Source organism: Ruditapes philippinarum, unplaced genomic scaffold, assembly GCF_026571515.1.
Source record: "Ruditapes philippinarum isolate M1 unplaced genomic scaffold, ASM2657151v2 ctg137_1_1_1_1, whole genome shotgun sequence".
Taxonomy (NCBI): domain Eukaryota; kingdom Metazoa; phylum Mollusca; class Bivalvia; order Venerida; family Veneridae; genus Ruditapes; species Ruditapes philippinarum.
The window spans coordinates 1-24,633 of record NW_026862149.1 but is presented as its reverse complement, the minus strand read 5'-3'; the positions used below and the strand labels follow the sequence as shown (position 1 = coordinate 24,633).

The 24,633-nt window shown below is 34.0% G+C and overlaps 2 protein-coding genes across 2 annotated transcripts; one reads left to right on the top strand and one right to left on the bottom strand.

Moving 5' to 3' along the window:
* Positions 1–4,819: 4,819 nt before the first annotated feature.
* On the bottom strand, positions 4,820–6,219 carry LOC132718111 (uncharacterized). The gene is made up of 2 exons (XM_060701737.1): positions 6,143–6,219; positions 4,820–5,871 (listed from the first exon to the last, which is right to left on the bottom strand). The coding sequence occupies exons 1-2, from the start codon at positions 6,217–6,219 to the stop codon at positions 5,307–5,309; spliced, it is 642 nt and encodes a 213-aa protein (XP_060557720.1). The 3' UTR covers positions 4,820–5,306.
* Positions 6,220–8,003: 1,784 nt separating this feature from the next.
* Positions 8,004–9,047, top strand: LOC132718110 (uncharacterized). The gene has a single exon (XM_060701736.1). The coding sequence runs from the start codon at positions 8,067–8,069 to the stop codon at positions 9,045–9,047; it is 981 nt and encodes a 326-aa protein (XP_060557719.1). The 5' UTR covers positions 8,004–8,066.
* The last annotated feature ends 15,586 nt before the right edge of the window (positions 9,048–24,633 follow it).

Here is a 24,633-nt window from a genome sequence, read left to right as displayed (position 1 = left end):
GTAATAACTTAAGGTAAACATACCCAAATTTTCAATGATTTAGTGTGATAAAGTTATTAATAAGGCATTATAGAAAATTAGCCATTATTTCTTAATTTTCAATGAAATTTGTTGGGATTTTCTTATATAAGTCAATTTGATGTAGGTATAACTTAATATAATAATACTATGTTACTTATATAACTTTGATTCATTTACCATGAGGTTATAATCAGGTAATGTTACTCCCATTTTTAATGAATTAGTGTGTAAGCTTGTATAGTTATACATCATAGGAAATAAGCCATATTTTTTTTGAATATTCAATGTAATTTATTGAGATATTCTTATTTTAATCAATTAGATATGCTTGTTAATTATTATAATAGATTTATGTTGCACTTATAATTCTGTTTCATTTCCTAGGCTGATATAATAAGGTAAAAATCCCCATTTTGTAGTGAATTGGTGTTCTATCTTAAGACAGTAAGGCATCTTAGGAAATTTGCAATAACTCTTATATTTTGTAATGAAATTTTGTGGGACTTCCTTACTTTAGTCAATTAGATACGTTTGTTAATTAATATGATAGATTAATGTTCCTCTTGTAGCTTTGTTTTATTTCCAAGGCACTTATAATTAGGTAAACTTTTCATATTTTGTAGTGATTTAGTGCATTATCTTGGACATTTAGGCATCTAAGGAGATTTGCCATAATTCTCATATTTTGTAATGAAATTTGTTAGGACTACCTTATTTTAGTCAATTAGATATGTTTGTTTATTAATATAATAGATTTATGTTATATAAAAAAATTCTGTATCATTTCCTAAGAGGTAAAGTTTAAGGTAAAATTACCCGGTGTATCAACATTTTATGTGGCACTGCTTTCTTTAATAGTTGGGGTCCACATAGAATTTACTATAACATTTATATTTTTCCTGGACAATTATTGAAATCTTCTTTTTTAAGTCATCTTATTAAAACTTTTAATGAATAAGGTTTATTTGGATTGAGTTATCAATTACATTACTTTTCATAAAAAACCTTGATATGAGAAAAAACATACTACATGTATATGTATACCGGCTCAATAATGACAAAGTTATATATTGTACAAAACTTTTGCATTCATACCATTAAAAGATAATGTGTTAAGCTTATGAATCCAGTATGATTCTTGTAATAAGCGTTCCATATCATCGGTGACAATCTCTATAGGCATCAATTTAAAATCCTTAATACAATGATTGGTTTTATTAAAGTATGTAGAGACATAAATAACGGATCGGAAAAGTTGTTGATATCAAACCTATGGCTATTCATGCGTTTAGACACTTGTTGCTTCGTTTGACCAACATATTGCTCTTTACATTTATTACAAGTGACAAGATATATAACATTTTATATATATCTTGTATTATGCCCTTTTTAATGAACTGACCTACCTATGAAGCATAAAATTGATATTATTGGAAAATTAAAATTACAATCAATTTAAATTGTACCGGTCCCAAAAGATATATTAGTATGCAAAATGGGTTTTTGTAAATTTATATAAATACATAGGTGATATTTAAGTATATTATAGTTAGAATTTTATCAGTTATGAGGTTTATAACTTACTTGAGGGAAGTTAACAAGTGACTTGGGACTACAGCATGCCTATCTTACTCAGCTGAGAAAAATCTTCAAAGTATTATATGGTTATATATGGAAAGGTTATATACTTTTTAAGTTAGCAAAGGGCGACACAGGCTCATCTCGGGTATCTCAAAGGTGTATTATGTTAAGTAATGAGTACGGATTGATAAACCTTAAAAGTGATTTTAGATAATATACAGAATAAAAATTAAGAAAGCTATATAATTATGTTTATCAAAGTGGGTTATATTATGGACCTCATATAAGATATTTGAGCCGCGTCACGATAAAAGCAACATAATGGGTTTGCGACCAGCATGGATCCAGACCAGCCTGTGCATCTGTTCGCTATCAGTGTTATATGGTTTGTAAGTGAACAGTAAAAGCCCAGGCCACATACAAAAATAGTAGTCTATGCCTTGATTATGAGCTGACAGATAGGGGAATTTTGTAAAGGGTGGCTTAGCCTGTCTGTTATGATTACATGTCTAAAAAGAACAACATGGTATATTTTAGCCACCTTAGAATATTTTTTATCTAGAAAAATATCTAGCTATTTTTATTTGTACAAAAATATAGAAATAGTACAATTTATAATTAGTAAAATGTTCACTATACATGTACAAATAATGCAACTATTAACAAATGTCGGTACAGCTGCGGTACAGTATTTAGAAGGTCACGGGTTCGAGTCCATGTCAGGATGCACTTTTTTCTCACCCTGTAACTGACAAACATTTGTATAGCACAGCTAGAAATTAATTTACAATGATAAGTAACCCTGGGAAATCAGTATTTAAACAAGTAAAACGTGTAAGCGGCCGAATAGCTCAGAGGAACTCAAGAGCCGCGGAATCGTATTCCGAGTGTCAGGGGTTCGAGTCCCTGCCAGGCTGTTACATATCAATATAAATCTGTCAAGAAAAATAGGAAGGAACTGTCTAAAATAATTATCACCCTAAATAGTATTCGGATAGGATTCGGACAGTCTTTGATGAAAAGTCAGAAGATGAACTTGTAAAGGGGGTGGGGTGCTAGTCTGATTACCATCATTTGATGTCTGACGAACCTCATATCTAATATATATTGGTACGCATATAAACACCTGTTTGCTGAATTGAATATCAAAAATGTTGCAATTAATTAGTAATTATATCTTATGCGTATGTAAAATAGGATTAAAACTAATTAATCTTCGGCGTAAAGCATGTAGAAATCTGACCAGTATTCACCGCGAGGTCACAAACTTTAAAACTTTAATGTAAATATCACAATAATACTTCTTTATATAATATTTCTATTCTTTGACAGGGACACAGAACATCTCTTACATGTTTAAGAAACAACAAATTTACATAATATATCTATCTAAGATATTCTTTTACTTCTCAATAGTAACAGACGCAAAACACGGTACTTAAGCGCTTAGACGAACGCAGACGCACACTAAACGTTTCTTGGAATAAGAAACGCACGCTTTCAGACGCACGATAGACGAAAAACGATACACGGAAAACGATAAACGTTAAACGCTTGTAAACGATGCATGCTTGAGAAAGCGTTTCAGCAAACGCACGTTGCACGCTATACGCACGCACGTTACACGAAAAACGGACGCACGAAAAACGCTATTTTTGACAACCGAAACGTTCACCCTACTGTACACCTAAAATATCTATGACACAGATATACCGATAACACAGGATGCGCTATCTGTAGATCAGCACGTGGTAAGGTTAATGATGTGCATGAGCTATTTTTAGGAGGACAAAAATCAATCATAAAATAAACTAACTTTGCGTCTTGAAAACGAATTGAAACGGAACATTTTCGTTTATAATTTATTTCTTCCTTCTACTTACGCTTTAAACCGATAAACCAATAGAAATCCTATTTATGATTACCAAAGTAGCTAAAATTAGCTTAGATTTCCGTTATATTAGTTCGTCTGATTCCGCAGTATGGCGGAATCGCCCGAATTGTCACGGTCGCGGCAGAAATCTAGACTGCTTTCTTGTTCCACGATGAACTTACAAATGTATGCTGGAAACCACCTAACCGGAACAACTTTTCCAAAACAAATGGCTTGCCGCAAGCCAAAAACTCATTCGATTCTTATGCACAATTCGCATTGAAAAGAAACAACTGCGATTTAATATCGATATACATTCATGCGATTATTTTTATATATGGTCCTTCCACTACGCAAAGGAAATTATTACATATATTTTCTTAAATTTATATTTCTTGAAAACTTATAAATTGACACTATTACATGCGCATGCCATCTTGAATAACGAATAAACCGTTTTGAAGGTTTTACTTTCACACCTGTTTAAATACAAATAATATAAATTTTACCTGATATATCTTGAATATTTTTATCTTTAAGTTTTTTACAAACTTATTCAATTCACCATTTATTGTATAATCTAATGTGGTGCGAGTTGTATTTACAAATCAAATAGATTCGCAGCATCAGATTGAACAAATAATCTACTTTTAGTATTTGTCATTTCACAATCTGTTCTGAATTTTTCGTTGTAAAAGATATAAATTAATGTTCTGATACATAAAAAGGGGACGACGGCAACAATAAGATTCCATACAAACTTACATAAATGTTGTCTTATTTGTCAGAAGTATTTTCAACAATTTAGAGATTTTAACAACTGTGATGTAAATTGTTTATTTGAATAATAAATTCTGTTTAGTATGTTAACCCCGAATTAAAGCATTTAATTCGGTTAAAGTCTAATAACACATTGTATACCCAGTAACGCAGGAATGAGCATAGGACGCACAAGTAACGCCAAATACGTGTAAAGCTATATTATGGCCAAATCGAGTATCTCGGTAAGTTAACGGACCAAAATAGTTTATCGCAAAGCAAACTTACGACAGCACCAGGGGTCAAACCACCTCACCTGCTGGCGCGACGTTATGCAGCGACACCAGTTTTTCGAACCCATATAGTCGCCTCTTAACTTTGGGATAAAACGTTGTCTGCAGTTCTGATGTCTCAACCCTTAGAGGCAACCCCTAAATCACAATGGGGTATTTTGCGAAGTTATAAATAAAGAAGATACATTGTATATGATGCAGCAATCAGTTGATTTTTGTATTGCTGATGATACAGTAAAGTACATTTACTAACTTGCTAAACAATCGACATTAAAAAAAAACAATGAAAGGTAGTTTATATTCAAATATAGTATTCTGCTTATATAAAAGGGAGATAATGAGCATTTAATTTAATAATTATTAACAAAGTGTTGTCGTCCCTTTTTGAGCAAGGGTATTGATATTACTGTCTGTGAAATTTAGCGTTTTGTTCCCCGCTACGTTTGTAACGGTTAAATATATATTAATATTGAAATGTACTAATTTGTTCAACAAATCGAAAGACTGATATCTGAATAAATTTCTTTTCTGAATAGTAATTTGCACCAATGACTCGTTTTCATCAATTGTACTTTGTAGAAGTTAAACCGGGGAAAAACAACCGTGAAAAACGTTTGCTAAAATCCAACTTCTGCTTATTTCCCTTTGACAGCTAGTTATATTTTGAAGTGCCGATATTTCGGTCGTATAGCAAAGTTGATCCTAAATATTCAAACAAACTGGATTAAATGTAGGAAATCTTAATTTTTGTTTAGCAAAATTAACAATATAAATCATATTTATTTCCCACTCGTCCAATGCCTGTTTTGGTTACCTCTCGTACTTTTATATGAAACATAGGAACAAACAGCGCAAGTAAGTTCTCGACCGTTTATATATGGTGGGCATTTTAGTGAACCACATCTTCCTTCAACAGAAAACATTAAAATTCCATTTTGATCTGCATTGCAACCTGTTATGATCTCCGGAGATTCGTCCAGACACACGTATTCAGATGCAGCAGGATGCGTATGATGTCCAGCAACTAGCACCCCTCTGTATTCCAAAGTCCAACCGTTGTGACATTCATTTCTGGCAGGAATCATTCTAACAGGTGTTCTTGGGGTTTTACAAACAGCACATGGTACATCATGGTCATGCGTATGTGGAGATTCATCAAAACACTGATATTCAGCGCCATAAACAAATGCCCGATTGTCATTTAAATCGTCATTGTACTTTGCCCACGGTGGGTTTTTTGGCAAACAGAGGTAATTTACTGCCGCCCCACTGTGGGTGTAGTGAGAACCTGCTGTATACCCGTCATGCACGAGTTCTGCTCCATTATCTGGGCATGTTGTCCGTCTTTCGATATCCGATATTGATATTTTTTCAGAGCACCGCACATATTTAGGGTTTTCATGGATAAGCGATTGTAAAACAAATTATTATTTTTTCAATTCTTTACCATTTGGAATTAGTACCGCAGGACATATTTTTACAAAAATGTTAAGAGTTGTTGTGTCTTTTTTAAGAAGTAAAGGTCACCAAGTCATTATGTTCTTAGATGACGGAATTTGTGGTCATGTCAATTATGACGTAGCTAAAAGATCCAGTGCTTGTGTGAAAACGACACTTTGTGATTTCGGTTTTCTTTTGGCAGACGAGAAATGTAATTGGCAGCCGACAAATAGAGTAGTTTGGCTTGGCCATATTCTTGATATGTCCGAAAATTTGTTATACATAACAGATTCTAGAATAGATAATCTTGAGAAATCAATAGATTCTGTTTTATTTCAAATCAAATTCGATAAATTGGGTATCATTAATGTGAAAACTTTAGCATCAGTGGTAGGAAAGATTATTTCTCTTCAAAATGTTATAGGGAATAAAGTTAGAATAAGAAGCAGAGAAATGTATAGATGTATTATGTCTAGAGCAAGTTGGAATGCTCCAGTCAAGGTAAGTGAGCCAGCTATCGCAGAATTAAAATTCTGGCGAGAAAATGTGAGGAAATTAAACCAAAAAGGGAAATATTTCAAAGATATGTCAGTTTGTGGAGTAAGTATATATGTCGATGCAAGTGCGGAAGGGTATGGTGGATTCATACAAAATGAGCAATTTACTGAGAAAAAAGACAAAGAGCTTGATGAAATCTATTCTCAAGGTGAGATATCTATGTTTCCTATATTGAGTGTACATTCCGAATGTATATCGGATATATGTACAGATAAACTTGGGTTCCCGGAAGTGAACCTAGTTTCCGAATACAAGTCGGAATTGAACATTAATGACAGTGGGCTCCAAGAAGTGAGCATCGACTCCGATTTTCTATCGGAAGTGTACACCTGTAAAAGCAAACTCCCGGAAGTGAGTATTAATTTCGAAGATATATTGCACACAGATAGTAGTCAAGTGCTCCCGGAAGTGAGCTTTGATACCGATTGTATATCGGAATGTCATAAAAGTAAAGACAAGCTCTCGGAAATGAGCTTAGTTTCAAAATGTCTCCCGGAAGTGAGTCATGGCTGGTTAAACGAATGTAGAAATAATTCTAAAGGGCCCTCAGAAGAAGGCAAGGTTTTCACAGGCGTTCCTGGTGTTGACAGGAATGATATGGTTAGCACTCTGGTTCAGAATGTACGTTATATGCCTAAAAGAAATGGTAAACTGAGTAAAGCTTACAAATCCTTTACGCCAAATAGGCCAGGGATGGGAGGAGAATTGCGGAAACGGAATTTCAGGTAATTGGTAAGTGGGACGATTTCGAAAGAGTTCGTAGTTCCACGTGGAGAGAAACTGAAGCTGTAAGTAGAGTGATTAAGAGCAATGCACATGTATTAAAGAATAAGCAAGTTCAAGTATTGTCTGATAATAAAAATGTTAAATCCATTTTATTAAACGGAAGTAAAATTCCAAGTATTCAAAAAACGGCATTAGATTTAGACATTTTTTGTGAAAATGAAAGTATTGTTTTATGTCCGGAATGGATTCCTCGGGAACATAATGAGCTTGCAGATTATCTGAGTCGCTGTAAAGATTGCGATGATTGGGAAATACACGACAGTGTGTTTTTCACGTATTGACCGTTTATGGGGACCGCATACAATTGATCGCTTTGCCTCTCACTTAAATAATAAGTGTTTAAGATTTAATTCCCGTTGGTGGGTACCAGGCACAGACGTTATAGATTCGTTGTGCAAGAGCTGGGAAAAAGAAAATAATTGGCTTGTTCCGCCACCAAGATTAGTAGTGCACTGCATAAATAAGATAAATAGAGAGCACATCAAATGTACATTAGTTCTGCCAAAATGGAAAAGTGCTCCTTTTTGGCCGATGTTGATCAATGAAAACGGAAATTTCAATTTTTTTGTTAAACAGGTATTAAATTTGTACAGAACAAATGTTTTGTTGGGAATGGTTATAATGGCACATTTGATAATGAACCATTAAAATTTGATATGATAGCTTTAAGAATAATTAGTTAGGTGAAATGTAAGATTATTATATATGGTAATATTTTTTCAGGTGTTGGCTTAAAATCTACGTTGAAACGTAAAATGCAGGATGCTGGAGTTTATAGCAGCGAAATGGACACTATTGCTAGCAATATGGCAGGCTATTTACTGCAGTCACGTGCTGATAGTACTACAACTAAATATAAACATTGTTTTACTTTATTTGAGGAATATTGTAAAGTGAATTCGCTTACAGCAAAACCCGCACAATCAATCATTGTTGCCATGTATTTGGTAAATTTATTGGATCAAGGGAAATCGTATCACGTTATTTCATCTGCATTTTATGCAATTAAATGGGTGCATAGATTAAATGATCAACCAGATCCTACGGACAGTAACATTGTACAAAACTTGTTAGAAACAGCGAAAAGAATTCGTTCTACACCAACTTCTAAGAAAGATGTTGTTGATACAGAAATGTTAAAAACTTTATGTGCTTTGTACCAGAATTCCACAGATGTTTTAGAATTAAGAGATTTATCAATGATTTTAATTGGTTATGCTGGATTTCTTAGGTTTAATGAATTGAGTAATTTATTGTGGAAGGATGTTGATTTCAAAATAGATCATATTGTTTTAAAGATTCAAAAAAGTAAGACCGATATTTATAGATCGGGTAAAGAAGTTTTAATAGCTAAAGGTTGTTCGGTTGCATGCCCGTATTCAATGTTACAAAGGTATATGACAGCAGCTCATTTGTCTGTTATTTCAGATAGTTATCTTTTTAAGCCAGCGTTTAGATCAAAGGGTAAATCATCACTTATTAAACTCAACAAAAAATTAAGTTATACAAGGGCTAAAGAATGCATTGTGAAAAAGCTTAAAGTAGTTGCTCCGTCTCTTAAATTAGGAACACATTCGTTAAGAGGAAGTGGTGCTACCATGGCCGCAAACGCTTCCGGCGTTTCCGATAGATGTCTTAAACGTCATGGCCGTTGGAAAACAGACGTAGCAAAAGACGGGTATATTAAAGATTCTGTTGAGAAGAGATTATACGTTACTAAATCATTAAAGATGTAATTAATTATTGAATTTGAATGCAATCGGCACTAAACTTTGTATGTCTATAAAATAACCTCGCTACAATGCACAACATTGTTGTTTGTTTATTGTAAGTTAGAGTAAGACTTACTGGTTCTCCGCGTTACATCGTATAGAGGAGAACCATTGTCTAACTGTAACGGATTACATAAACCGGTTTTGAAGGCTTGAATGTATTCAAGCATACATGTGTATTTTATACACGGGTATAAATACCCGCGGCAGAGTATGAAAATCAGTTCTAGCGATATTTCTCTTACGAGATCACCAGCATTCAAATTCAATATTTATTATGTTATAAGATTATGTTAAAGCCATAATTAAGCAAACTGTTTTATAAGGGAAAAATTACAATGTCAGTGAAAAAATTTATTGAATGTATTGGTTTATTTCAAGTTTGTATATGTGGAACTGAACATGTATTTTGATTAAGGAAAATATATTGATATGTATATATTCAATATGTACGTTAGCATGTCTGAGCACGGTCCGTTGTTCAATATTCCGAGGAATAGTCTGAGGAGGATCACTTTTGTGTTTCCTCCGTGCATGCCCACGGATTCTACGGTTCCTCTTACATTTAAAAAAGATAAAAAGGGGTTTTACGCAGGCGGCCAGTATTCCTGTGACGAATATACGATCGAACCTGTTAAGTTTTGTTTGACAATGTTTAACATGTGAAGTGTGACGGGCCTTTGGTTGTGTATGTATAAGTCGAACACGATAACGTTTACATTAATCGGTCGTATCATGACAAAATGGGTTGTGCAAGTTATTCAGTTATTACATTTTGCATTTTTTTTGTAATATAGAAAATAAATGTGGGTTCGAGTAGCGTAGTGGTTAGAGAGTTCAGATTATGAAGAGTTCATGTGAACATAATATTTGCTGAATTCAAATCTGCAATTGTGCAATATTATTTTTGTGTCTGTATGGTTTTTACTTTCAGAAAACATGTTCATATTTCCTTTAATAAACTCCTTTAATATTATCTTTAGAAAAAATGAATGCATTTGATTTCAACAGTCATTGAACAGATTAAATAGTATTGTCAATTTAATTATATTTAAAACTCTGAATTCAATTTGCTTCATTTTTGGCTCATTTGTGTTTTTATATATTTAGTTTTCTTCCATTCCTCATTTATCACTCTAGTCACGACTGTGTTGTTCTGCTGAAAGCGAATGTGTGTAAAACTAAATGTTCTCTCATTGTATTGTGTGAAATATATTCACGAAGAACTAAAAATATATAAAAACAAAAACAAAATATTTAGAAAGAAACAAAATGCTTTTTCCAGGAATCGAACCAGAGTCTCTACACTGACGAAGCCAACATTCAACCAATGCGCTATTACGCTGAACAGTTAAAAAATGAGTAATTGTTTATGGTGATTAAAGCTTTAGGCGATAAATAGTATCCTTTTATATAAGAATTATCGACACCCCTTTTTGTCAATATTGATAATGAAAGGAATAGCGATTTAGAGTTCTTTTTATTGTATCAGCTTATATAATTATTGCGGTACAATGTTGAATGAGATATTATGATAATGTGAATCTGATACGAATTAGTAAAAAAGAAAAGGGAAAAGAAAAATAGAAAAAAATAGGTAAGCTTATTTTTAACAAAAAATAATTTAATTTGGTACCAAGTTTTAATCACCGTACTTTTAGATGTACAATATGGATCACAACCAGAAACATGCTTTAACAAGACATGACAACAATGTTTTCTGTCGTTTGTTCCTTTACGGCTAAAATATTGATTTTTTAAAAATTTAAATCCATCCTTATTTCCAAAAACAATTAATAAACACTAATAAACAACAAACACGACCCAGACTATCTATATTCTTCAAACATCAAAAAGGCATACTCTGTACATGTCTTGAGTAAATAAAAAATAACTTTTAATTTGAATACTTAATTTGCGCTTGTTAAAAATATGTACAACGTAATCCCTCCGGACATGTCACATGGTCACATTACGCGTTTTCGTTTGAAGTTGAAACCAATGTGCAGTACAAAGTACCGATACTAATTGCGATATCAAATTTCTTAATTAGTAATAAGATATTTTATAGAATAGGTAATGTGTACGGTGGTATAAAGGTGACATGTGTGTATTCTTTTATTTATCTCGTGGCCACGTGATACTATGTCGTGGCCACGAGTTACTTAGTCGTGGCCACGAGATACATAAGTCGTGGCCACGAGATACTATGTCGTGGCAACGAGATAGCTAAGTCGTGGCCACGAGATAATATGTCGTGGCCACGTGATAGCTAAGTCGTGGCCACGAGATACTATGTCGTGGCCACGAGTTACAAAGTCGTGGGAACGAGAAGGCTAATTCGTGGCCACGAGACAATTAACCAATAAGAATACACTATATATATTATGAATTTTTTAAACTTAAAAACTTACTTTTACATTATTCTTTGAAAATACTGAACATATTCACTTTGAACTTTAGAATCATATTAGAAAGTCACCTTCAAAGTCCTTTGGAAATCCTTGTTCTATAGCACATGTCCAGTTAATTCGGGAAATTCATGTAAATAGCGTAATCTGATTGGTTATTTATTTCATGACCACGACTTAGCTATTTCGTGGCCACGACGTAGTATCTCGTGGCCACGACTTAGCTATCTCGTGGCCACGATTTAGCTATCTCGTGGCCACGACTTAGTAACTCGTGGCAACGACTTAGTAACTCGTGGCCACAACATAGTATCTCGTGGCCACGACTTAGTAACTCATGGCCACGACATATTATCTCGTGGCCACGACATAGTATCTCGTGGACTCGACTTAGTAACTCGTGGCCACGACATAGTATCTAGTGCGCACGAGATAAATTAAAAACACACACACCTCGCGTTTGGGACACCGTAAATGTGACAATATGATTAATACTGTTTCTTATATATATTCACAACAATGAATTTACTCACGAAGGATAACTCATTTACTAAATAATTATACATAGTATCTCGTGGTCACGACTTAGCTATCTCGTGGCCACGACTTAGTAACTCGTGGCCACGACATAGTATCTCGTGGCCACGACTTAGCTATTTCGTGGCCACGACTTCTATTTCTTATATCTCGCTCCGCGTCCCCGCGGGACGAAGTTTTATTTATTAAATTTCGCCCACGCCCTCTCTAATTAGCGTTTTTTAGCTCCGCGCCCCCGCCGTTTTAACTTGTTAATTCTTGACTTTTCGCTTGGCGGGTTCGCGGGACGAAAACACGATAATAAGAGGGGGCGCGGAGCGAAGTTTAATAAATAAAACTTCGCCGCGCGTCACCGCTAATTAGCATGTTTTCGTCCCGCGAACCCAGCGTTTTATTTCTTAAATCTTACTCCGTGCCCCCGCGGGACGAAGTTTTATTTTTTTCACTTCGCTCCGCGCCCTCGCCAATAAGCGTTTTTTCGCTCCGCGCCCCCGCCATTTTAACTTGTTAGTTTTCGACTTTTTGCTTCGCGGGGTCGCGGGGCGAAAACACGAATGGCACAAATCAGCCACTAAATATTAGGATGTTTCGGTGGTGCAGAATCAAATCAAAATTTAACGTGTTGTTTGTACAATTCAGCAATTAATCTTTCAGGAACATTATCTGCGACGTACAACTTCCGTCAGGAATCAACACAGATCATGCTGGCGTGGTGATTAGCAGTATGTCAGTTTGCTTCTCAATTTATTTTTATTTCTTAACAACTCCCAGTATAATTACTACGAATGTGTGGGATGTACTTTAAAGTTAATTTAGGACATGAAGTATTTAATTATTAGCTCATAAATAAAGAAATTACAACTGATTAACAGGAGCACCGCACACAATATTTACGCTCGTCTGTTTTATATTCTTAGTTAATTTCAGAATTATAAACCCATCTATGGAAAGCGATGGCTGTCTGATATTGTTCTTTTTCAATATCTTTAACCATTTAGGTAATATATATGTTCACATCGACTATATATGAATTGAAAACACCTTCTTATTTAACCGGAATCCATTATATTAATCCACAGTTACACTATATGAAACCATACCGTCAGTGTATGAAACCGAGATATCAATATATAAGTTGATTTTCTCAATATTTGATTCCAGTTCTTCAATATATTGTAACACAGTAGCCATGTATGGAACCACATGTCCTGATATGAAACCGAATCATCTATATATTAATTCATTTTACAATATATGAAACCAATTTATCAATATATGAAACCAAAGTAGAACTATATAAGTTGGATATCACATTATATGATACCAATTCTTCAATATATGGTACCAAAGCAGTCATATATGGAACCAGATATCCATATATTGAACCGAATAATCAATATATTAATTCATTTTACAATGTATGGAACCGAAGTAGCAATATATAAGTTGATTATGAAATGTTATGATACCAATTATTCAATATATTGTACCAAAGTAGCCATATAAGGAACATAAGTATGAAACCGAATGTTCAATATATTAATTCATTTTTACAAATTATGACACCAATTTATCAATGTGTGGAACCAAAGTAGCAATTATATATGACTTCATTATCACTTTATATGATACCAGTTCTTCAATATATGGTACCAAAGTAGCCATATATGGAACCAGATGTCCTTATATGAAACCGAATTATCAATATATTATTTCATTTTTACAATATATGAAACCATTTTATTAATTTATGGAACCAAAGTAGCAGTATATAAGTTGATGTTACATTCTATGATCATCGCAATTTTCTTCATATGGAACCAAAATAGCCTATGTCAAAGGCAAAGGTCACTGGGTTCTGTTATTACAATGCATACACTTTTTCATGAAATCGATAATTATTTGACTTTTGTGAGTAGATTAATCTTTATGTGTCCTACTGGCCATGCTCATTTTTTTATCAAAGGTAAAGGTCGAGATGAACTTATTTTTATGCCCCCCGGGCATATAGTAATTGAACCGTCCGTCCGTCTGTCTGATCAAACATTTTGGGTTTAGGGGCTATATAACAGTAAAGAGAACAAAAGAGAACAATAGGTTCATTCCGTGATCAAAGGGTTTATGGGCTAGTAGCCCTTAAGAGAACAAAGAAAATAACAAAGAAAATAGCCCCTAAACCCAAAATGTTGGAACGTCCGTCCGTCTGTCCGTCTGTCCGTACGAGGTAAACCTAGAACGGCAAGTTGAATTTTTCTACCTGTACCAATGGCTTCTTATTTTACATACTTACTAATCAATACAAAGTACATGATCTGGTCAAGTTACATAACTATGGCTTCCATATTTACCAAGTTATTGCCCTTTTCAGCACTTAGAAAATGAATAATGGTTAACCTAAAACGGCATGTTGGAAATATCTTAAGTTCTATCTATACTAATGGCTTCATAATTTCCACACTTACTTATCAATACAAGTACATGATATTGCAAAGTTATATAACTGTGTCATCCATATTTCCCAGTTATTTCCCTTTTTTCACTTTGAAAATAGGGTCTTGTCCGGCAAGTTGGATTTATCGTAAAATTATCTTAATTGCTTAATTTATTTAACGAAATCTTGCATATTTGGTAGGTGGATACCTTTTATGGTCCTCTAATTTTTTGTGGAGTAAGTGGTCTCTAGGGTCAAGGTCAAGGTCAATGGTTTAGAAAATTAATTTAAACATTTTTGCTCATACAGCCTTTATTTTTTTGTTGATGTCTTTCATGTTTAATACAAACATGCCAAGGGAGGTCCTCTTTCTTTGGATATAGTACGGGGTCATTTGGGTCAAGGCCAATGTCACCAATGTCAAGTTCACCAATGTAAAAAAAAGATTTTTACATTTTTACAGGTGTGTTAACCATATTCTATAGACAGATGTCATTTATAATTGATAGGAACATAAAATTTGATGGGGTTAGTGGTCAGTTGGGTCAATGTCACCAGTGCTAAAATAGATTTTAACACTTTTGCTCATACAGCTTTTATTTATTGACAGATATATTTCATATTTGGTAGGAAGATAACTTGCATGGTATTCATCCTTTGATTTGGGTAGGGATCAGTGGGTCAAGGTCACTTGTGCTAAAAATAGATTTTTACACTTTTGCCCATACAGGCTTTATTTATTGACAGGTGTATTTCATATTTGATAGGAAGATAACTTGCATGGTATTCTTCCTTTTGATTGAGTTATCGATCAGTGTGTCAAGGTCACTAGTGCTAAAAATAAATTTTTACACTTTTGCCCATACAGCCTTTATTTATTGACAGATATATTTTATATTTGGTAGGAAGATAACTTGCATGTTATTCCTACTTTGTATGGAGTAAGGGGTCAGTTGGGTCAAGGTCACCAGTGCTAAAAATAAATTTTAACACTTTTGCTCATACAGCTTTTATTTATTGACAGATATATTTCATATTTGGTAGGAAGATAACTTGCATGGTATTCATCCTTTTGATTGGGGTAGGGATCAGTGGGTCAAGGTCACTTGTGTTAAAAAAATATTTTTACACTTTTGCCCATACAGGCTTTATTTATTGACAGGTGTATTTCATATTTGATAGGAAGATAACTTGCATGGTATTCTTCCTTTTGATTGAGTTAGGGATCAGTGTGTCAAGGTCACTAGTGCTAAAAATAAATTTTTACACTTTTGCCCATACAGCCTTTATTTATTGACAGATATATTTTATATTTGGTAGAAAGATAACTTGCATGTTATTCCTACTTTGGATGGAGTAAGGGGTCAGTTGGGTCAAGGTCACAAGTGCTAAAAATAGATTTTTAAACTTTTGCCCATACGGCCTTTATTTATTGACATATTTATTTCATATTTGGTTGGAAGATAACTTGCATGGTATTCTTCCTTTGGATGGAGTTAGGGATCAGTTTGATCAAGGTCATCAATACTCAAAATAGATTTTAACATTTTTGCCCATACATCCTTTATTTATTGACAGATGTATTTCATATTTGGTAGGAAGATAACTTGCATGATATTCTATAGGTGTCAGTGGGTCAAGGTCAAGGGTGCCAAGTATAGATTTCTTACATTTATATATATTTGATAAAGTTGAATATTTATCACTTCACAAGTCATAGTAAGGACTTGGCAACTTATATATTTCACAATTACAAAATGCCATGACTCTGTCAAGCTATATAACTTGTGTTTACAATTTTTTGGCAATGTTTCTGTCCATAACTGAGTGTATGGGTAAACATTTTTTAAATATTGCTACTGACAAGAATCGGAGCCGGGGGCATTTGTGTTTAACAAACACGTTCTTGTTGAAATATGTTTTTGTTAATGGTCGGTAAGACTCAGTAGCTTAAATTATTACTTTGAAACTTTACATAGTTACATATATAACGTTAAGTTTTGCCTGCCCAGCCCATTTTAAGACCAAAGTGAATGTGACGTTAAATTCAAATATTTCCTTATTTAGAAAATGTGCACTGTGCCATAAGTGAAGCACGCTGATCTTTTGACAGTTCTATAAGGAATATTGGCGCGAAACTGTACTACCAGTGCAAGGATAGAATACAGCCTTAAAAAAAGTCCCGTCAATATAATGACATTTTGGTTCAACGCATTGCTCATTTGGTTCCATATTTTGGAAAAGTGGATTCATATACTAGCAACCTATGTTAATATATTGAGGAATTGGTGTCATATAATGTAAAAATCAACATATACAATATAAGACAGCCATGGCTTTCCATACCCATCATCTAACAACTCATCTTGTCATGACACGCACGTTTTCCAAGTTTCATGTTGATAATTGTTTTAAATATATGAATAACTGTCTGCATTAAAGTTCTTGCACGACGACGGCTACAACGACGACGACGCATCCTCAAAAGAGCCACAAAAAAGACGAGCTAAAATGCAGTGAAAGATAAGTGTAAACTTTATTGATATAAATTGTAATCTTATTGTGGTTATGTTTAGCCCTTGCGTTACATAACGCTTCATAGTAAGAGCACTTGACGGTGATTTTCAATAAGTAGGTCCACACCATGTCACGTTGTTTTATATATAAGCTGCTTACTAAACAGCGAAAAAATGTTTCCCTGCAGCAAGTTGTATTACCATATTATTCACTGTTAAAAATTAGGCTCTTCCATTATCCACTGGAGAGTTCAAATTTACGAAACCTTTATCGAATTTTAAACCTTCGTTATTGTCGCCTGCACTGAATTTTACATCATTTCTTTCGAAAAGTAGCTTACCAAAATCTGCTTTTTTTGTTACTTAAACAGCCTAAATGCTTACTTTTAATTATACAAAGGGAATAACAATCATCAGTACAAGTTTTAGTCAGAAAATTTTAGGTGTTTAATGTGTCGCTGAAATTATCTTTTTAAAAAAACCTTCGTTGTTGCCAATTTATATAGTCTTTCAAATTATAAATATTTTGATTATCGAGGAACCCAACATAATAATAAAGCTATTAGAGACTAGTGTACACGACATGACCACAAGCAGATATGTTTTGCACTTAAATGGCAAACACTGGTCATCATAAATAATTAGCATTTCTTCAAAAGTAATAACGTAAAACTATATAAAAAATACTAATGTTTCCTAAAGATATATCCTGACACCCTCTCATATCAACCAATGTGTCACATTGGTGTAGTAAGAGCGAAGACTATGTTTAAAACAGTGTTATACATTAAACTAATGAGGATCATAAATTGAGTTTAAACCTTCGTAATTTAAAATTTCGTTATCATAATTTACATTTGCCGCGGAATTTGCATAAAATTACTGTGACATCACTTCCAGTGACGTCATATCGGAGTGTCTACCTACCGGTAACTGAAATCACTGAAAAACACCGAAAATATTACTGGAATTTCCTTCTAGAATTGTAAGTATTTTTACCTTAGTTTTCAAAAGAATTATTTTGTGAAATGGTCGTTTTGAAATATATTTAATTTTGTAATTATTAGCGCAATATCATGATTGTTTAGTTTATAAATGAAGATGATGGTGATTTGTCTCCCTTTGGTATAAAACTCGTGTTGAAATCTATCAAACCTTCGTTATCGCATGATAACGAAGGTTTTATTTTATTTCTTGTGATAAAAAATCAAGTTATACTTTGTGTATATACATTAAACATAAGTTTCTAAAACATTTATAATAGACATATCAAAAGGACATTATAACAGCCTTTTTAAATTGCTCTGCAATATATTTTAGAATAAAACATTATAGAACATGTTTAGAATCTAGGTATTCATGTTGCTCAAGTGATAATTTTATTAGTTTCCATCATATCCGTTTACTTTATTTACAATTTCCGATGTTATTGCAAAGAATTATATTGTAAGTGATGTTTTGTTGTGCATAAATATAGCCTTAGTGTCCCTTATCATATTAATCTTATGATAACGAAGGTTTCACGAACATAACGAAGGTTTTAATTTCTTTGCAGGTAAATATCTTAATATGGGAAAGAGTAAAGCAGAAATCCAAAGGGCCTATCGACAGCGCCTTAAAGAGAAAAACAATGAAGAATACCTGAGGCGGGAACGTGAGAGAATGCGCCGTAACTATGTACCTTCATCTGAGCTCTCAGACAGAGACAAGAAAAGAAGAAACGAGCAAAATAGAGCTAAATTAAGAAGGTTTTACCAACGCAAGCGTGAAGAGCGACAACGGCAGTTTGCACCACAAGAACAAGACACAAGTGGGTATGATAGTGCTCCAAATGACAGTTAGGAAAGAGGTCGTCTAAGAGTACGAATCCCATTTCAAAACAACAGGAGAAAGGGTGCACTGATTAGGTGGAAACGAGAATTGTCAGAGGCCACCTCACGCATTAGACTTCTTGAACAAGAAAGATCCAAGCTTCTGAAAAGATACAAATCTACTCAAAGATCATTGCAGCGGATGAAGAATAAAAGTAAAAATCAACATCTAAGTCAAGAATTAACACCACGAAAGCAGACAGAACAAGAAATGCAGATGGCAAACTTATCTAACAGTCAGAAGCAAAAAATTAGAAAGTCACTGTTGCTAGGAAATGTCATTGTCAGCGAGGTCAAACGTACAAAAGAACAAACGCCGAAAGGAACTATGAAAGCTGTACATAGAGTCATCTCCGGAAAGATAGCCAAGAAATATAAATGCATCAAATTACTGTCATTAAAAACTGGCCTCTGTCGACATAGACTTGGAAAAAGCGAAAGTAAGCTCCACCAAGTAGCAAGATCATCGAGAAAGAGCACACTCGGGAGATATCAGGAGAGAGTAATAGAGTTTTTTAAAAGAGAAGACAATAGTAAGCTTCAACCGGGAAAGAAAGATGTGAAGAAAAGTGAAAGTGGTGAAAAGAAACAATTATATATCCTTTCTGATTACCTATCAAATTTGTACAAAAAGTTTCAATCAGAAAATCCTGATGTTGATATATCTTTCACTTCATTTAGTCGATGCAGACCAAATTATGTTTTGTTAACCTCATTTTCAAGCCGCAGTTCATGCTTATGTACGAAACACCAGAATGCTGCTTTGTCGGTAAAGCTGCTTAGAAAGGAGGGTATAGATGTATCAGCAAACCCAGAAAGAGCAATTGAAAACTTTCCAACTAAAGATGACCTTGAGAAATCGCTGCCTGCGTCAATTGTATGGAGTCAGTGGAACAGAATTGAAATAGAAGAGAAAGGCAGGAAAAAGATGGTAACCGGCCACGGCAAAGGGCCGTGCTAGGGGGCGTGGACGGTAACTTGCACTTTCCAGTACCGTCCATGAACAGGCTCAATCAAACCGAGCCTGCAACATTTTCAATTTTGCCGTGTTGGGCTTTCTTTAGGGATTCTGTATTTATCTATTTTAAGATCACATCCGTGTTATTTGTGCCGTGTGGCGGCTGTAAAAAGTCTCCCCGTACATTTAATCAATGATGTTATATTTTCGATCCTTGAAGATCGTTCAGCACGACATTATTGTTGTGCTTGTGGTATTTTTAGTTTCAACTTTTTGGCACTATCTAGTTGGTTGGTTCCAATATTCCTACTTGAATAATGTTGAAACACCCTTAGGCTATGTTGCCTGCTTTTTAAATTTGTCTTTTGACGTCCTATCTGTGATACGCAGGCTTCATAACCTCAGATCCCCTTTCAAAATTCCATTTTATTTAGTTCCGCCCATTGTTTTCTCGTTTAGGGCACACGCATTTTTTACTTGGGGACCATATGCCGCTTTTCATGGAATGGCACTACCGTGTCACATTGAAGGTTCCATGATAACCGCCATATGAACACATCTGCGGATGTTTCAAAATTCTAAATTTTACCAGTTCATGTTAAATGTTGAATTCTGCTTAAGCCGGTGCTAGGGGGCGTGGACGGTAACTTGCACTTTCCAGTACCGTCCATGAACAGGCTCAATCAAACCGAGCCTGCAACATTTTCAATTTTGCCGTGTTGGGCTTTCTTTAGGGATTCTGTATTTATCTATTTTTAGGTGGGTCTTGCAAGAGACTAGCCGACGAAGCTATGAGAAGTGGCAAAGCTATTATCCAAGACGCCACTGATTTTTACAAATGGGCTATCAACTCAAGTATGAAAAATGTCCAATTTAGATTTGTTTCTTCTGAAAATTGCAGAGAAACAGAAATACGAATTCAGAGTAATCCAGTCAAAGCTGTCAAAGGGACTATGAGGATTCATGCAGTGATTGGCCAAGGAGAGTCTCGAATCAAAGTCAGGGAGGTTAGTTGTTACTGTACAGATTGTTTAGTAGGTGGCTCTTGTGATGCTTGGGATGATGAATTCACTAGGACCAAAATAGCGGTCAATAATAACAGTGGAAATACAGTTTGTGCTCAAGAGGAGAAAACTAATGAAGATGTAAATGCCGAAAATAACAGACATGATGAAGCTTGAAATGTAGAAGTAGAAAAATGTACACAAGATATGGTGGAAAATTAATGAAATATGAAATAGATGATTATGTTGCTTCTGTATATGAAAATAAGTGGTTTATTGGCGTAATAGTTGATAAAGATGAAGAAGAGTATGAAGTTAAATTTATGGAAACCAAGAAGCAGTTCTTTCAATGGCCTAGAAATGAAGATATTGTTTGGCAGAAACCTTGTGAAATATTAACAAAAGTAGATGCCCCAGAAGCTACAGGAAAATCAAAAAGAATGTTCAAAATTAGTGAATATGATAGAGATCGTATTTTGAGTCTTTATGCATTGTATAATGAAAAGTAGTGATGCCACTAAACCTTCGTTATCAACAAGACTGTTTGTGTTAAATTTGTCATTTAGTTTGACATATCATGACATATTTTGTAGCCATGTCACACAATATGTTTAAACATGATTGGCGATGTCTATTAGAACTACCGTAAACTTATCCATGCGACTAAAATGATGTATTATGTTCTTTTCTGATTCTAGGGAAACCTTCATTACCATAAGTGTTTGATCGTTTGCCTTGATGAGGTGATCCTATTGCATATCTAGATTATTAGATTTTGTTTAATGGTTTTAAATGAAAAGGAAATAATCTAAGAAACACTTTATCGGTTCACTATTCTGACTTTTAATGTTTGTTTCATGAATGGCAACCATTCAATCAGTGAATTTATGAAATACAATAGACAATGCTATGACCAAATATTCATAATATACATTTTTGTATAAATCATTTCTGTATCTGTTCATTCTTGTGTTGAAAATTAAATAGATCTTCGATCAGATTTAAAACATTTTTGTATTTTTATAAATCAAAACCTTCGTTATTTTTTTGGTGAATTATTAATGATTGGCCACGTATGTTAGATATATGTGGACTTTGCAAAAAAATTGGTTATTTTGTTTTCTACATCGAATTAAAAAGTTGCATTTGTGTTTATATGCGATGACTTCAACTAGAATATACGGTCTGAAAAAATAATTTGAAGCATATATATGATTTTATTTATTTATGTTGCAACCTATTTGTAATGCAAACATATCATTAGAAATTTATTCTTCGGTCTTGGTCAGTTCGTTTAGTACTTAAAAAAATAAATATTGCTATATCAAACGTTTACGATAATGTTAAGTTTAGCAGTTTTCAAAAATATTATATCAAATAAGTGTACATTATACATCATAGGGCTCTAATAACGGAAGTTTATACGTAATAAATTTAGTCTTCAGCCACCTATGTTTGAGAGATCATTACACGAAAACTGCAAGAGCGTTGTATACAAAACTTTGATATTGTCATAGGGTGGTATGTGAAGTCTTAAGACAAGTATTGACTGAATCAGGAAAGGTCGAATTTTTAAATATATTTTTTACCCCATGGACCTACTTGTTGAAAATCGGTGTTGAAACAGTGAATTAAATGATTATTGTTTTATCATACCTCACTTAAACTTTTTATTTGCTATCGGAGTAACAATGCATGCGCAAACCGGCAAAAAATTACATTTAAATGAAAATATACCCTTTCAATGGTTGGCAATAACAACCCGACAGTCATGTGTTATTTATTTTTTTCCATACCGAAAGACCTACAACCATAATATATATAAAGTATGCAGGCAAGGAAATAATAGAATAGTATCATCATTTATACAATTTAATTTGTTCCAAACAATAAACTTTAAGTTAACAAAAACTGTTCAAGAAATACTTTATACATTTCTAAGTTGAGACACAACCTGCTGAAAAAAATACATATGGAGTAATGCAAGAGTTATGTGCTCCAGGGTGATACCTGGGAATATATCCTAGGAGGGTGATATTCAATCAAAACACATAATAGCCCTTTAGGAATTTTACATTGAAGGATAAGCATTGTATTGGGGTATAATAATAAAAAATTATACATTTCTCTCAGGGTGATAAAACATTTTAGCAACACTTGAACTGAAATAACATAGTCGGCTCCGCATCCTGGTGTTATTTCCTCCGTCTCGAATGTTATTTCTGTTCTCGGGTTGCTAATATGCACTATTACCCTGAAGGACACGTGCTACATTAAATTTATAGTAAATTGGAAAGCTTAGCAAATCGGGCATTAAGAGAATTGTGCAGACACTGTCAGACTAATGAAAACTGTTATCAATCAAAAGTAAAAGAAATCAAATGAGCCAATGCTTCATGCGGAGAAGCAATTTATTTACCAGCATGTCAGTGACAACAAACTGAGTGATTCAAGACATTTTTTGTACAACTAACTCCATACTTGTATCAAATAAACTTTAAAATGCCTTTGTAAATGAAGTAAATCTGTATTGTCAAGAATTGAATTAGATTTTATACATAAAATGTCATTTACATGTTACTATTAAACTAAAGACATAAAAGCTCATTTGAGCATAATTAGATAAATGATTTTTTTACACTAGGCACGAACCTGGAGATTGAGACTTTTCAAACGCGATTTCGTGTTTAAATTTGATAAAAGGAGCGTCTGTGGCCGCGTGGTTAGGTCGTTGACTTCAAGCCATTCGCCCCTCACCACTGTGGGTTCGAATCCCGACAAAGGCTTTGGATTCTTGCATGTGCGGAAGCTATCCAGGTAGCCTACGGAACGCCGGTTGTTCTTCTCAGATGCCAGTTCGTGATTAACATAATGCATGGAAGGACACTAGAGGCAATATGACATATACTGTGTCGGTGTAACAAAATTTTGAGTTAAAGTATATGGCTAAATATCTCTACCTGCATACACAATATGATAAACAAGATCAACAAGGAAAGGCGGCGTTCAATGAACGCTACCCCCAAACGACCCTGCAACAAGAACGAGTGACGAAGAGCCCAGGCGGACTAAAAAACAAATAAAAATACCCAAAATTCTGTCTTATATATAAAGACAATGTTACTTAAACTCTCTAAAAAACTGTTAGAAAGTGTGTTGTGAGAAGTAATAACATAGATGAAAACAAATCGCCAGCAATAACGTATTTAGAATGACACGTTTTTTTTTTATTATTGTTTCGTGTCGGAAAAGGAAATATGATTCGTCGTTAACAAAGTATTGTTTCGTGTCGGAAAAGGAAAAATGATCCGTCGTTAACAATGCCTGTGCATAATTTTAGAACCTTTCTTACATTTTTTTTCAGAATGTTTAAGAAATAAATGCAAACTAACGCACTTCTTTCAGTAGAGTTATCTAAAGATACAAATCATTATATCGTACATTAATCACTGAAAACTGATTAAATTAAGCTCAGAAGATTTATAAAATTAACGCCGTAAGGAGAATTGTACAAACATATGCATATTGGATCAAACATTTTATCTATAATTAATCATTGATTTTCATGTAATTTTGTTGTAATTAGTGCCTCTGAGGGATCACCAGGCGGACCCCAAACAAAAACAAAAAGGAATTCAAAGGAAACAAATAAATGATTGAATAATTGGCCCAAAAAGTCGAAGGGCACAGCAGAAGGGGACAGGAGACCCGGGGAAGGGGGGTGCGGGGGGGTAAATTAAAGAAATAAACTAAGTGCAAAGGGGAAGATACTTACCGTAGACGAGAAAACAACAGGAGACTCAAGCAAAAGTGTCACCAAAA